The following is a 13,015-nucleotide window of genomic DNA, read 5'->3' as shown; positions in this document are numbered from 1 at the left end:
GTGACACTGGAATTGACACCAGGCAGGTTTACTGTGTTGTGTGTGGGATCAGAATAACAGAATCATTGCCACTGAAAACAAGCAAGCACCACAGAAATGTGGGACGCTTTCCCAGCACGCCAAACTGTTCTCTCGGCAAAACGGAAAATCGTGCCTTCCTAAGGACAGCATGAGCAGACGTGGGCACTTCTGCAGCCCAGACTGCTCTGCTTTGTTTCTGATTTCATCACACCGCAGCCCCACAGCGAGCAAACAAGCTCTTCCAATCAAATGGTGATTGACGGCTTGGCTGCGAGCCTCGCCTTCGCTGTCGGCCACACTTTTCCTCACCACAGGCTTCACAAGGAAATGATTCCTGTCAACTTACTCTCTCCCTTTCCCCTGTTTTAATCATCCCTTCTTCCACTAGTTCCGTCATTCTGCTTATTTCCTGCTTTTCTGGTCAGGCTCAGTTAATTTGGTGTACACCTGTTGACTCTCATCTTCCCCATGACTTCCTAATCTAAATGTTAATGTCACGGCTGCCCCCTAAATCCCCTCTCTGCACAGCCTCATATTCAGCTTGTGTGTGTTTATACAGAAGTGATTTCTGCATACTGGTTTTTGCGGGACGCATCGTCATTGTTTGTTTCCTCATCGAGTTGATGCTTATCAGCCGACACGGCCTTCATTTACGACATTCACAGAAAACTAATATTGGTGCTGTTTTCTAGCACACAAGTATTGTTTTATCCTCTTGATTCATCCATATAGCATATGTAACTACTAATCAATCAGTATGGATTGAGTGATTAGATTATTAGTTTCTACCTTTTTAGTGACCAGCTCTTTTTTGTTGCAAAAACACACATTAAAAAAAAAACATTTGGAGACAGTGCACACTTGGTACATTGCTAGGAGAACAGTGTTTATTGGCAGGGCATGGTGTGCACATGCTGTCAGAGGCTGATCAGTTAAACCTCCTGGTGGGAATTAGTATTTTCTCAGCCCCCAGATTGGAAACCATGGGGGCTTCATTATAATTCCCTCTACCTGTAAGATAAAAGTAGAATTTCAGTTCTATTAAGTGTGTGCCATGTGTGTCATTTGTTTATTTATCCATTACATTTATATGAGATGGTCACAGATTAGATTGTTAAAATGCAGAATTACTTAATGGAGCTCAGAAATCTTTATTTAGCAGCACCAAGCTGGTTTTTGGCACCACGTGGTCTCAAGTTTAATAAACAGACTCTTTAGCATTAATTTATTCCAAATTCAAAACTAGCACAGAAGCAAAAGAAAGTTAAAGAAGAAAAGAATTTCAAATAGGATTTTAAAAGTATAAAGGCCTGGAATTTTGGAAAACTGTTGGTATATTCCTTTAATGAGAGTCTGCACTGCAGATTGCCAATGAGCCCCATCCCATTTTAAGAAAACCCAGCCATTTCAGCTTTACTGGAAGTGACTGTAGAAATGCATTGCATGTGGATGGCAATCGCATTTTGTCAGCACAGGCTTAAGCACTTTTTGGTGCACACAACTCTGCCTTTAACAACAACCCAGCCTGACCGAAGCAGTTAAGGCCCTTTGTTTTTTGTCGTAAGCATGTCTGGATTGACCGTGACTGGCCTCCCTCCCACCGTCCCCCTGCTGTTTTAGCTTTTTAAAACTTGCTTGTCTCTTTTTCCACCTCCCTCCACAGCTTGGCTTCTCAGCCCAACTTGCTCTTTGGTAGGGAGGAGGGCCTCTGCTGGTACAGTACTCTTTACACTTAAGCCACACAGCTGCAGCGTGCTGCTTTCCCAAAATATCTGCCTCACAAAGGAACCTCAGCGCTGTTTTGAAACGTCAACTGCAAAGTTACTGAAATTAAGCAATTCTTTTTTTTTTGTCAAGTAAATAAAAGTCCATATCGCAGTGATTAGTCGTGAGAAAGAAACAAATGTATGATAGTATCAAGCAATAAATAATGTTTCCTTTGTATTTTTAACCCTCCACAGAAGAAGGTTTGCCTACATTTTTAAGTTGTATACTCATGCCTAAAACCCATGAGTCCTGTCTGTCAATATACACGTCACAGTTGGATTCACTGAACTTACAGTCAGTATTCAAAGGTTGAAGACGTCCACATGAATGCTACAAAACTTGAACAAGTTACAATAATTCTAAAGGTGCTAACTTTAACTTTACCTTCAGTTAACTTTTTAAATCTGATGCAGTTACGGACTGAGGAACGTGGAAGTCGGTGAACAGTCACAGTCAGCTATGCCAATATTTGTTTATTTCTTCATTCTGTACTCCAGTTTGCAAAATGGGCTTTAAAATAACACTAATAGCATCACTATTACATCATCAGGGTTAATTTCTTAGCCCTAGAAAAAGCTCTTGCTGAGCAGCAGAATGAGTAGGACCCCTCGTGATTAGTAAACTCATCTTAATGTGTTACGCCCTCTTAAAAAAAAAAAAAATCCAGCAATGCAAATGCACCACTGTTTCAATGACAGCCTTCAGGACAACAGTCTGATTGGAATTTAAGAAGAACTTTTTTGCCGATCTCATCCTCAGAAAAGCAGAGCATTTTGGGAAACGCGGCTGCAGCTCACTAAACTGCACTGTAACCAAGTGTCTGCTTCTGGCTGTGCTCGCTGTATTGTTAGTGCTCGGGGGGTAGCCTGCCGCTCTCGCCTTCATCACTGTCACCGGACTGTTGACTCAGCCGTTTTCACTCGCCATAGCAACGGCGCCCCTGTGGCACCATCATCCATCTACCTGTACCGTCCCGAGCTACGACATGCAGGTTTGATGAAGTGGGTACGAGAGAGACGGCGTGAGCCTCACCCTTACCGAGGGATTTTGTATGTGTGTGTGTATGTGTGTGTGTGTGAGAGAGAGCGAGAGAGCGAGAGAGAGATAGTACAGGAGGGAAGGAGCATTTGTATGTAAGGCAGTAAGAGTGAACAACTTTAAGTGTATGTCAGACCGAGGAAGACAGCAAGCACATTTGAGTGCCACGAACCCAGATCGCCTGGAGGAGTCCTATCTTAAATTCCCTTCTCAGTCTGCCAGTAATTGAGGGAATATTAGAGATACAGTGGTGAAGATGGCTCATGATATGACATATTAGAACACACCCAAGGGGCGAAACGCAGTAATTGGGAGCTTCAAATTCAGCTCTACCATGTCAAGCTCGAGGAGAGGGAAAGATAGAACGAGCCCAATCCGAAAAATCATGTCGACACCGTTAAAAAGGAGAGAGCCACAGCGCAGCGTCAACATTAGGTGTCAGCCTCAGTGACAGGTTCGACTCAGCCTCCAGCCAGCGGAGGAGGAGGAGGAGGTGAAGGCTGAGTGCAAGGGTGGGAGGGGGGCTGATCAAAGAGTCTTGGCAGGTAGAAGTAGAGACAGTGACAAAGACGAAAGATTTTTGCCGCATGATTGTCCTGAGTATCTTAGGGCACATGTGCAAAGTGATCTCCAGAGCGGCTCAGTCGAGGAGTTAGGTGTGGATTGATAATTTCAAAACTTGAGAACGTGTCACATGTATCTGGTGAGTGACATGTGCATCTTGTCATAATCAGGTCAAATTTAATCCCCTGAGATCAGAAAAGGACATTTTGGGGGTGTCAGAAATGTGTCTAAATATTTTCTGTTTATCTGCAAAAATAAGTTTTATTTTGATGTAACTTTCAAACTCCTAATTTTACCTTTAACAAGTGAGTGCAATTTATCATATTTAACAATAGAGTGTGATTTACACACTATCGTGACACTGTTGGCTCTACTTGGTGGTTTAAGAGAGCTGCTGCTAAATTTGTAATAATGTGATCAAATAAAATCAAATGTAATGTTCAAATATCAGAGGGGATCAGGGTGCCGGGCTGGCTCAGTGGGTGAGCAGGTGACCAAATGCAGCCGGCCCTGGTTTGAGTCTGACCTGTGGCCCTTTGCTGTGTGGCTTCTCTCTCTCTCGCCCCACTTTCCTGTCAATCTTCACTGTACTGCTATCCATTAAAGGCAAAAATAACCAAAAAAAATATCAGAAGGGAAACAAACCACACAAATTTTTGTGGCATTGGCAAAAAAAAATTTGGGACAGCATGAAAAAATGCCAGTGACACTAAAGAAGGAAGATCGTGCTGCTGCTTTAGCTGCCCGTTTGGATACCGATGCCACTCTCATCGGTATCCAAACTGGGTCAGACACAAACACAGGAGAATGGAAGATGCAAAAATTTGTGACTTTTTGTGGGGGGGGGCTCATTTGAGTGCAGGGAAACTAAAAGTTAGCTGCTTTCTGACAACAAATCTGGGGACACCTGGTGAAAAATGGACAGATGGACCTAAAAATCCACAAGCACAGATTTGCACACTAAAGAGCTGCGGAAGTGGACCAGGCACGGAGAAAAGCAGCCCTATCAAATCAGGTGTGAGAGGACAGTATAATTTTTATTTTATTTTATTGATTTTATTCTACTGGGCACCTATTGAGAAGTTTGAAACCAGTACCCTGAACCAAGGCCTCCGTGGCCCATACTTGTCTAAGATAAGAAGCCGTGTGTTAATTGTAGTTTTGGTTTGCACTGCTTATTGCTGTGTCTAAAATTTCCCAAAGGAATATAATTCAAGATTAAATCAAGATTTGTTTATTTGTTTGTTGTGTTGTTGGTTAAATAAGTAGAACAAATAAAAAATGCAACAGTGCTTGTTATTGTTTAGCTACTTGGATCCACTGACTGTTGACTTGAGCATCTTCTCCGATGCGCTGATGTTCAGCTGCGGACCTTAAGGGACCAAACCCAGTATCCAAGAGTGTTTCAGCTGCATGGCTTATGGCCTTTGCTTTAACGTGGCCTGAAATGTAGCCTTATCTGTTCTTTGTGTCTTTGTTCTCCATGTGCTGAAGTCCGCACAAGTCTTCATGTTCCAAGTGTATAGTGTTACCTTGGGTGCTTTTTGCTTGAAAATGCTGCTTTTCCTTTTACAAGTCCAGTATATGTTTACTGAGTACCGTGATGCATTCATTTGAAAGCGGCCATTTATTGATTTTGATTTTGATTTTTTTTTTTTACAGTAATTGGCTGAGCTCTATGTTTCATCCCTGCAAACTTTTGTCTAATGAAGGTCTTGCTCTCATATATTTTTGATGGATAATATGTGTAGTTGCGTAGTTTCATACTGTCATAACACTTTTTGCTCTTTCCTCTCCTCTCCTATCTCTTCCATCATCTCTCCAGGCAAGTGGGAGTGCAGGGTGCTGCACTGACAGTCAACACAAATCCCAACGTCAACATCAAGTCCGAACCTGTCTCACCAAACCGCGACCGCAGCACTCCCAGCTCCATCAGTGGGGTGGTTGGAGGTGGAGTGGGCCAGAGTCAAGTCCAGGGACAAGGTCTGGTGTCCGTTGCTTACCCTGGTACTCTGCGTCTTGAAGCAGGAGGCCAAGGCCGCTCACCCGTTGACAGTCTCAGCAGCAATGGCAGCTCATATGAAGGCAGCGACCGGGACGATGGCACCCAGGGTCGAGGTGGGGGTCCGGACTTTCACCACCAGGTTGGTGCCGGAGCCCAGCAGCCCACCATGGTCCTCCTGCGGCCCTCGTCAGCAGAGCCTCAAGAACAAGATGGGACCAACGTCAAGAGAATGAGACTGGATACCTGGGTCACATAAATAGATCAATGAACAGATGGAGGATGGAGATGTGTACTTGTGGATTGTGTACATGCCCCACCAGCTCCAACAGCCCCAATCCCCACCTTGCGTGCACACAGACATAATACAGCCACCACCAACTCAGTAACCTGCTGTTAACACAGTAAACCTCACATGCATACATACACAACACAAGGATGCTATCATATTCTCATGTCGCACATGTGGACACTCACTCGTATGGCAATGTGCATTCACCTTTGAACTGTAATGTATTCTCACTGACACACAGCAAACCCAACAAGAGCAGGAATTATTTATCAAAATAAAGACCATGCTGGACATCATTCAGCTGGATTTGGATAGACGTGAATGAGTTTGTAATCAGGCCACAGTGGTTAGGAACACATGGACTTCTTGACAGTTTCTGGAAAAGCAGACAAGCCAGACTTTGTTTCCCAGCATGCCCTGGCATGATTCACGGCTGGGGGCGATCTCCCACCTCCATATCCATACTGCCTGTTTATCCACAGTAGATTTTGATCAAATATGACAGCACTGTATTAAAACAGCGCCACCCAATGAGTCCACATCTTTGTACACATCCGCCCATCCACAGCTGTATTGCTATCACTCTAGATTTTTGTTTGTTTTCTGAGAGGAGCGGCTTTGCTCTTTTTAAAGCGTGGAGTTTTGTCCTTCTGTCTTGACTGTTGACATTTAGAGTTTGGATTCGTTTTGAATATGAAGACACTAAAATAACTCGCCTCCCTCCTCAGTCAAGTCGGCCGGCATTTGGTCCCGTATGAGAATGGTGACGCCCGGGTCTTTATTTCATCAGAACCACGCAGGCGAGCTGTGAAACGAGGAACGTGATTTGTTGCCGAGGTAAAAGACTGCTTTTCTTTGAATCAGGGACGAGCTGCCACAGCTCAACGACACATGACGCAGATTCTCCTCGTTTCGCCCACATCGTGTCAACTACAGATGCTGAGAAAGGTGTGTGCGTGTGTGTGTGTGTGTGTGTGTATACGGGTTTGTTACCTCAGTGTTTTTTTGTTTTTGTTTTGTTTTTTTATAAACCAACTGAATTTGGATAAATCTTCACTTTCAATTTTGTCCTTGAACACACACCTGCAACGCACACAGGTGAAATTATTTTTGTGAAGCAATTCATGTTTTGAATAGATAGCTGATGTTCAAAGGGGAGAATCGTGAGGTACCGTGTATATAAGCAATCTGTAACCTTTGTGGCTTTTGTGTGACAGGGATAAGGTTTTGTTTTTTTTGAAGGTTAAAAAAAGAAATCATATTCAAGTATATATTTAAACAGCTTCAGGCAGTAGCAAGGGCAGCTCTGCATCTGTGGCAAGAGACTACACCAGACGACAGGGATTGTATATATAAACTATATATTCGGCAGGATATCCCTTAAGGAAGCAGAAAAAAAGCAAACGTTGATTCTCAGTGGATCGGTCTCTTTTATATTATTATTATTTATGTATGTATATAAAGTGTAATATGTGGACAAGCCCAGAGAGGGTGTTGTAGAGGCAGTAAAGGAAGACGTAGCCGCGGTGACTCGGACTGTTTTGAGTGAGCAATGATTAGGACTCTGTCACTGATGGAGGGCACTTTACCTTAACTCCCACCTCTGACACGCACACACAGCGCGCACACACTAGAGTTGGACTGATATGCTTGGCTGGATAAAACCTAAAAATCGGATAATGGCAGGTACAAGTAACATATTGCACTCAGTATTCTCAAAATTCACTTTTAATGTAGTTTAATTGACATAATTTATGAACTATGGTAATTTAGTTTGATAACAAAAAATATAAGCAAAAAATAATACCTTTTTCCCCCTCCTGATTGGCTGCCCCTCACAAACAAAAGACTTGAACAGCAGGTAGCTGCTGACTGTACAGAACCAAGAGTAGAAAAAAGAAACTGAACTGAACATTTAGGGCAGTCTGAAGAGGTTACTTGTCATGTTTAATGTGAGCATCCATAATTTAGATGTGGAAATGTGAAAGAAAACAAAGGAAAGCGCAATAAGTTCTATTTCCTATTTTAAAGTTTGCAACTTTAAAACCTAATTTGATCGTTAAAAAATGGAAGTTGTTTTTTTTTTACTAATAGCTGAGTAACACTACCTGTTGAATTACTTTCATCTTTCATATGAAGTTTATATAGAAGCATTCATTTGAAAGTTGCTAAAAATTACAGATTATTAAAAAGCTGCAAATCCTGTTTTATCTTTTATAAGTTTAACATCTCACAATCTAATTTCCATATAGTGGAGTTTTTTGCACATGCAACCACTGGGTCTTTTTTTTTGTTTGTTTATGCTTTTTGCAACTTGAGTGCATAAATGCAAGTGTTATCCATTTCAACAATATCAGTCAAACTCTAAAACACACACATACAGATAGTTTATGATTAAGCAAGCCAAGGATTTCCCTTGACCCCCATTTTTCATTTTAGAGGTTTACCTTTTCCTCCTATTAAAAGCCATGTTTCTATATTTAAAGGATCTCTCCTTTGCCTGTCACTGGTTGGCTGCAATTTTATATTATGGAGAGTTAACAAGACTATGAAGGAAAGAAAGAGAAGTGAAGGATGTCATTTTTCTACTCTATAAAGGTGGCAACGGTTGATTTATGGTTTTAAGGGTTAGATTTTTTTTTTTTTAAGACGTGGTGGTCAAAAGTGCAAATTCATGTATTTATTTTGCATAAAAGCACTCTCAGCCTCCGTCCATTTGCTTGTTAAAAGCACTGGAACTTGGGTGTCATTTGTCACTAAGCCGGAGGTTTCAGAATGACTCTTGATCTTTTAATGACTACCTCCCAAATCCAACGCAGACTTGTCGACTTTAGGTTTTACCACATCCAGCTACCACATCCTTCTCATGGGCAGGCCCTCGTCACCTCTCTCACCCTCGTCACTCTTTTGATTTGTTGGGGGGGGGGGTGTTCCTCCTCCCTGGAAGCTTAATCTCAAAATGCCCCTCACAAAAACACACACATGTCATTACACACTCCTTTTCTGTTCACTTCGTGTATAGTGGGTATCAGCGCTGAAATGGCATGTCAAATTATTTTGGGGTCATTTCCACGAGTAACACAACCACCTCCCCCCCCTGCTCCGTTCCACTTGCAGCTCCATCTCACACTGCTGCCATCATCGGCCCCTCAGTTCATCAGTGATTTCTCATTTCCTTTTTCTCCGTCTGTCACTCACTCACTCTCTCACGCACACACATACACACAAACACACTCATCCTCTGTGACAAGTCTGAGTGTCAATATTGCTTTTCTGAGCACTTGGCAGAGTGAACATAAATCCCCAGAGTGTAAACACTTTGACTGTTAAGACTGTTGTGCCCCGAGCTTTGAACAAAAAACTAAAAACTAAAAAAAAAAACAAAAAAAAAGCTAAAAATATAAATAAACAAACAAAAAACTTGACCCTACGTTTAAGTCTGCAAGTCACAGGTTTGTCTAAGAAATGAGATTGTTTGTCAGTGAGCAGGTGAGAGTTCTCATGAAGTCCCCACATGTTCTTTAGAACAACACTGGGGGATCGTCGTAATTACACAACAGACAATCGTGCTGAGAAACCGTTCCAAGAACTTGCATCCCCCACGAAAAAGCGATACATGCTCCTGTATAATGATGTTTAGAAGTCTCACTCACTTTCCAGTGTTAATTTGTGCTGGTGACAGTCTGTTTTTAATTGTTCTCTGACAATTGATATTATTATTATTATTGTTATCATCATTACCACAGCCACACTGCTGGTAGCTGTCGTGATGATATAGAAATCTTTTTTTTTTTTTTCTGTTTTTCTTTTGGGTTTTTTTGTGTAGGTTAGACATCTTGTTTTCTTTGGAATTTTATTTTATTATATAAGAATATTCTATAAATATATTTTTGCTTTCTCTTTTTGGGATTTTTCTTTCTTCTTCAAAAAGGGTGTTACTAATGTTGCACGATTTTTATGACACGTAACAAGCAACACACAAAAGTAGTGATGTTAGTTTCCACGTGTGGCTGTGGATGGAGGTGCTGAAAGAGTCGACAAACCGCTTCAATGCTGCAAACTTTGAGTCCAATGTACAAACCTCTTAGTCCTGGGGGGGGTGGGCAGCGTGACACGTCTAACTTATTTCTGACCAGACACAATTATGTCAATGCATGGGCGTTTCAAAGCAAGAGAAAGTGTGAATCATGTTATAGGAAATAAAATGTAATATTGACACAAAAACACATCACACAGGATAACATTTAAGAGAAAAAAAAAATGAAATGGAGAAAAAAGTTTAAATAAATTATAGCTAATATATTGTGTTCGGCTAGTCTGCTTTTTTGTTGTAAAGATAATTTTTTTGTTGTTTTTGGAGAATGATATACAATTTGTGTATATTTTCATAAATAAAGTATGCACTGATATGTTATTACAAATTCTATACTGCTTTTACAAAAAAAAAAGTGTTTGTTATTGTACCAAAGTATCCATTGGTCCCCTCTTACCCTCCCCTTTTTGCGTATGTTTTACCGTATTTTATATATTAAATAGACAAGTTGACCTACAGAAAAAAGTTTGAGTTTGTGTCGCTTATTTGGAGTCCTTTTTTACCCTGGTCTGATGTGGAAGCATCACCATGTTGTCGCCACTAGAGGGCACTGCAGTGTTATTGATGGCTGTGCTGTGCAGGATGCAGTGAAGCTCCAAAGATGTCAGCTTGGTTTTCAAAGTAATGTTCATAGAGGCTTTTCTGTACAAAGTCTCCCAAAAGTAATCAGATATTTTCAATATAGGGATTGTTTTTAACCACTGGGTTGAAAATTCTTTGTAGTCAGTGACTGCTTAAGTGTAGAAGTCGATATAACAGTGGCTGCAATTCCTGAACACTAAAGCTGCAAGTCTGAACTTCAATCACATCTTAAGTGCTTGATTTAAAATACACTGTGATGTGTGCAAAGGCAAAATTAAAAACATTATGTCAAAATACTTATGAGGAGTGGCCCAAAAATTCTGCACAGTACTGTAACTGTCACTAAGTGCAGAGCAATAAAATGTGATGCCTGGCTGATCCTCAACAGAGAAATATTACCGGCCTTCATGTTTTGTTTTTTTTCCACACTTCTTAACTCAGAGGTGGAGACCAGATAAAGCTAAATGTTTAAAAATTGATGATTTTTTTGATACTGTGAAGCCATCTGAGACACATCTGACATTCTTGGATAAATATATACATAAATATAAAATTGGACTTATTTACATAGTGGTTCAGTGGATGGTACTGTTGCCTCACTGCAATGATGTCCTGGGTTTGTGCGTGGAGTTTGTATATTCTCCCCGGGTCTGCATGCTAAATTAATTAGTGATTCTAAATTGGCTGTAGGTGTGAATATGAACGTCTGTCTGTGTTACCCCCATGATAGATTGTTGACCTCTTGCCCTATGACAGCTGGCAGAGGCCACATCCCCATCCCTGATTAGATAAGTTGAAGAGGATGGATGGTACTTAAGGACAGTTTGGCAGAATGGTTTCTTGCTGCCTATTAATACCAGTCTTGTGTTTAAAGTGAAGTAGTCTGTTTCCAAGAAAAGGTGACACAATACACTCAACACTGAGCTAAAAAGGCTTTTTTTTAAAAAAAAAAAAAAAACATTAAATTAAATATAAGAAGGATGCAAACTAAAGCTGGGATTGTAGAAAAGAAGATTCTAAAAATATGTTAGTACACTTTAAACTTCCCTGACTTTCTAAAACAACATGCTGTTTTCCTGGAGATAAATCACAAGAAAACAATTTGTTCAATTACCTTAATACAACGAGCATTTATTCCTTTGTTTCAACACAAGGTCTCAAAATCAAGTAATTGCTTTGTCATGGTGGGTAAACAAAGATTTACAGTATGTGTCATCTAAGGATAATTATTTGGTGATCACAGGGGAAAAAAAAAACAATGTATGACAACATTAATGAGCTTCAGAAAGAATCAGAAATAATTAGATGCACACCCTCCCAAGCTCTTTCTACCTGCCAGTGTGCTGAAGTCTATTTTTATTTCACACTCAACAAGGATACAGTAGCAGATTTGTTTGCAAAAGTGTCGTTGGGAGTGCATCTTCAAGATGTACCGAGCAAAGAGAACAAATAAAATAATACTTTAGACCAATGCCAGAAATTAGTACAGTAATACAGCTGTGATCCATAGTCAATAGTTACTTTGCAGATTAAGACTTTTAAACCCTTATAATAGCACACACTTAACAATTTGTGTTAACATCTGTATCTGGATACAAATATTGATGCTTGGTGGCTCCATAGTGTAGTGGTTTACACACTAACAAGTGAAAGACCCTTCGGAGGAGACACAAATCCCTTAGGATGGGGGGATGGGGGGGGTCTCAGGAAAGGCATCCAATGTGAAAATGTGCCAGATCAATTATGTGGAGCTGCCTTTCAGTACATATTAACATGGTAAGTCCAAGGGAAAGGAAGTACTGTTGTATGGTAAAATTTACTAAGAGAGGTGACGTCTCTTTTTTTTTTTTTTTCCTGAACATGTTAACAAGCAACAACTTCAATGGATATACAAGACACATTCGCGGAAGTGCTTAAAACTGTAGTTCATCAATTGAAAAGCCTGATTAATGTACAACTTAAGTGAATGTAGTCTGCACAGGTCTGAGTGCTGACAACAGCCTCAGCCGCCTGTGTAGGCTGACAGTGTTGCACTACCTGCCCAGCCTAAGTAACATTTCTTATCTAAAGAGTCACATTTTTTCTTTTTTACCTTTTTTTTTAACCTTTTATTTCAATGAACATGTGAAATTATGTTCAGGTTTGGCATGATCTGAGCTTCGTGTCGTGATGTGTTAGACTGCTGGAAGCAGCCATTGGAAGATGGGTCAACTGCAGCCATAAAGACATGGTCAGCAGTTCAGGTCCTAATGGACCCAAAGTGTGACAGGAACACATCCCCCACACCACCTCACCACCACCAGCAGCCTGATCCAGTGATACAAGGTAGGATGGATCCACGCTTTCTACATGCCTAAATGCACTGAGTTGCTGTATTTGTGTTAACAAGCAATTGAACAGGTGTTTCTATCAAAGAACGTACTGGGCTTGATTAAAATAAAGTATCCAATATTGCTGGCATATAGTGCTAGATTTTGTACAGACTAAATATATACAGTATATATTTTACGGACAGCAATATGGATATTTATTTTTAAAAATATTAAAGTGTTCCTTATACAATTGTACAATACAGACCAGCAATCCCAAGAATATCCCAGAGAAAGTTATCATTATCACTAAAGAGATAAAAGGCCAGATCACTACCCTCTTGTTT

General features: G+C 40.7%; 1 protein-coding gene across 6 annotated transcripts in view; it reads left to right on the top strand.

Moving 5' to 3' along the window:
• The window catches only part of mef2d (myocyte enhancer factor 2d), a 100,810-nt gene extending 90,574 nt beyond the window's left edge, over positions 1–10,236 (top strand). For all 6 annotated transcript variants that reach the window (XM_030749295.1, XM_030749300.1, XM_030749301.1 and 3 more), the window contains one exon: positions 5,216–10,236. In XM_030749295.1, coding sequence (XP_030605155.1) covers positions 5,216–5,651 — 436 coding nt within the window. In that variant the 3' untranslated portion in view covers positions 5,652–10,236. The remainder of the gene's footprint in view (positions 1–5,215) is intronic.
• The last annotated feature ends 2,779 nt before the right edge of the window (positions 10,237–13,015 follow it).

This window comes from Archocentrus centrarchus, chromosome 16 (genome assembly GCF_007364275.1).
Source record: "Archocentrus centrarchus isolate MPI-CPG fArcCen1 chromosome 16, fArcCen1, whole genome shotgun sequence".
Lineage (NCBI taxonomy): Eukaryota > Metazoa > Chordata > Actinopteri > Cichliformes > Cichlidae > Archocentrus > Archocentrus centrarchus.
This window is presented reverse-complemented; position numbering and strand designations above follow the sequence as displayed.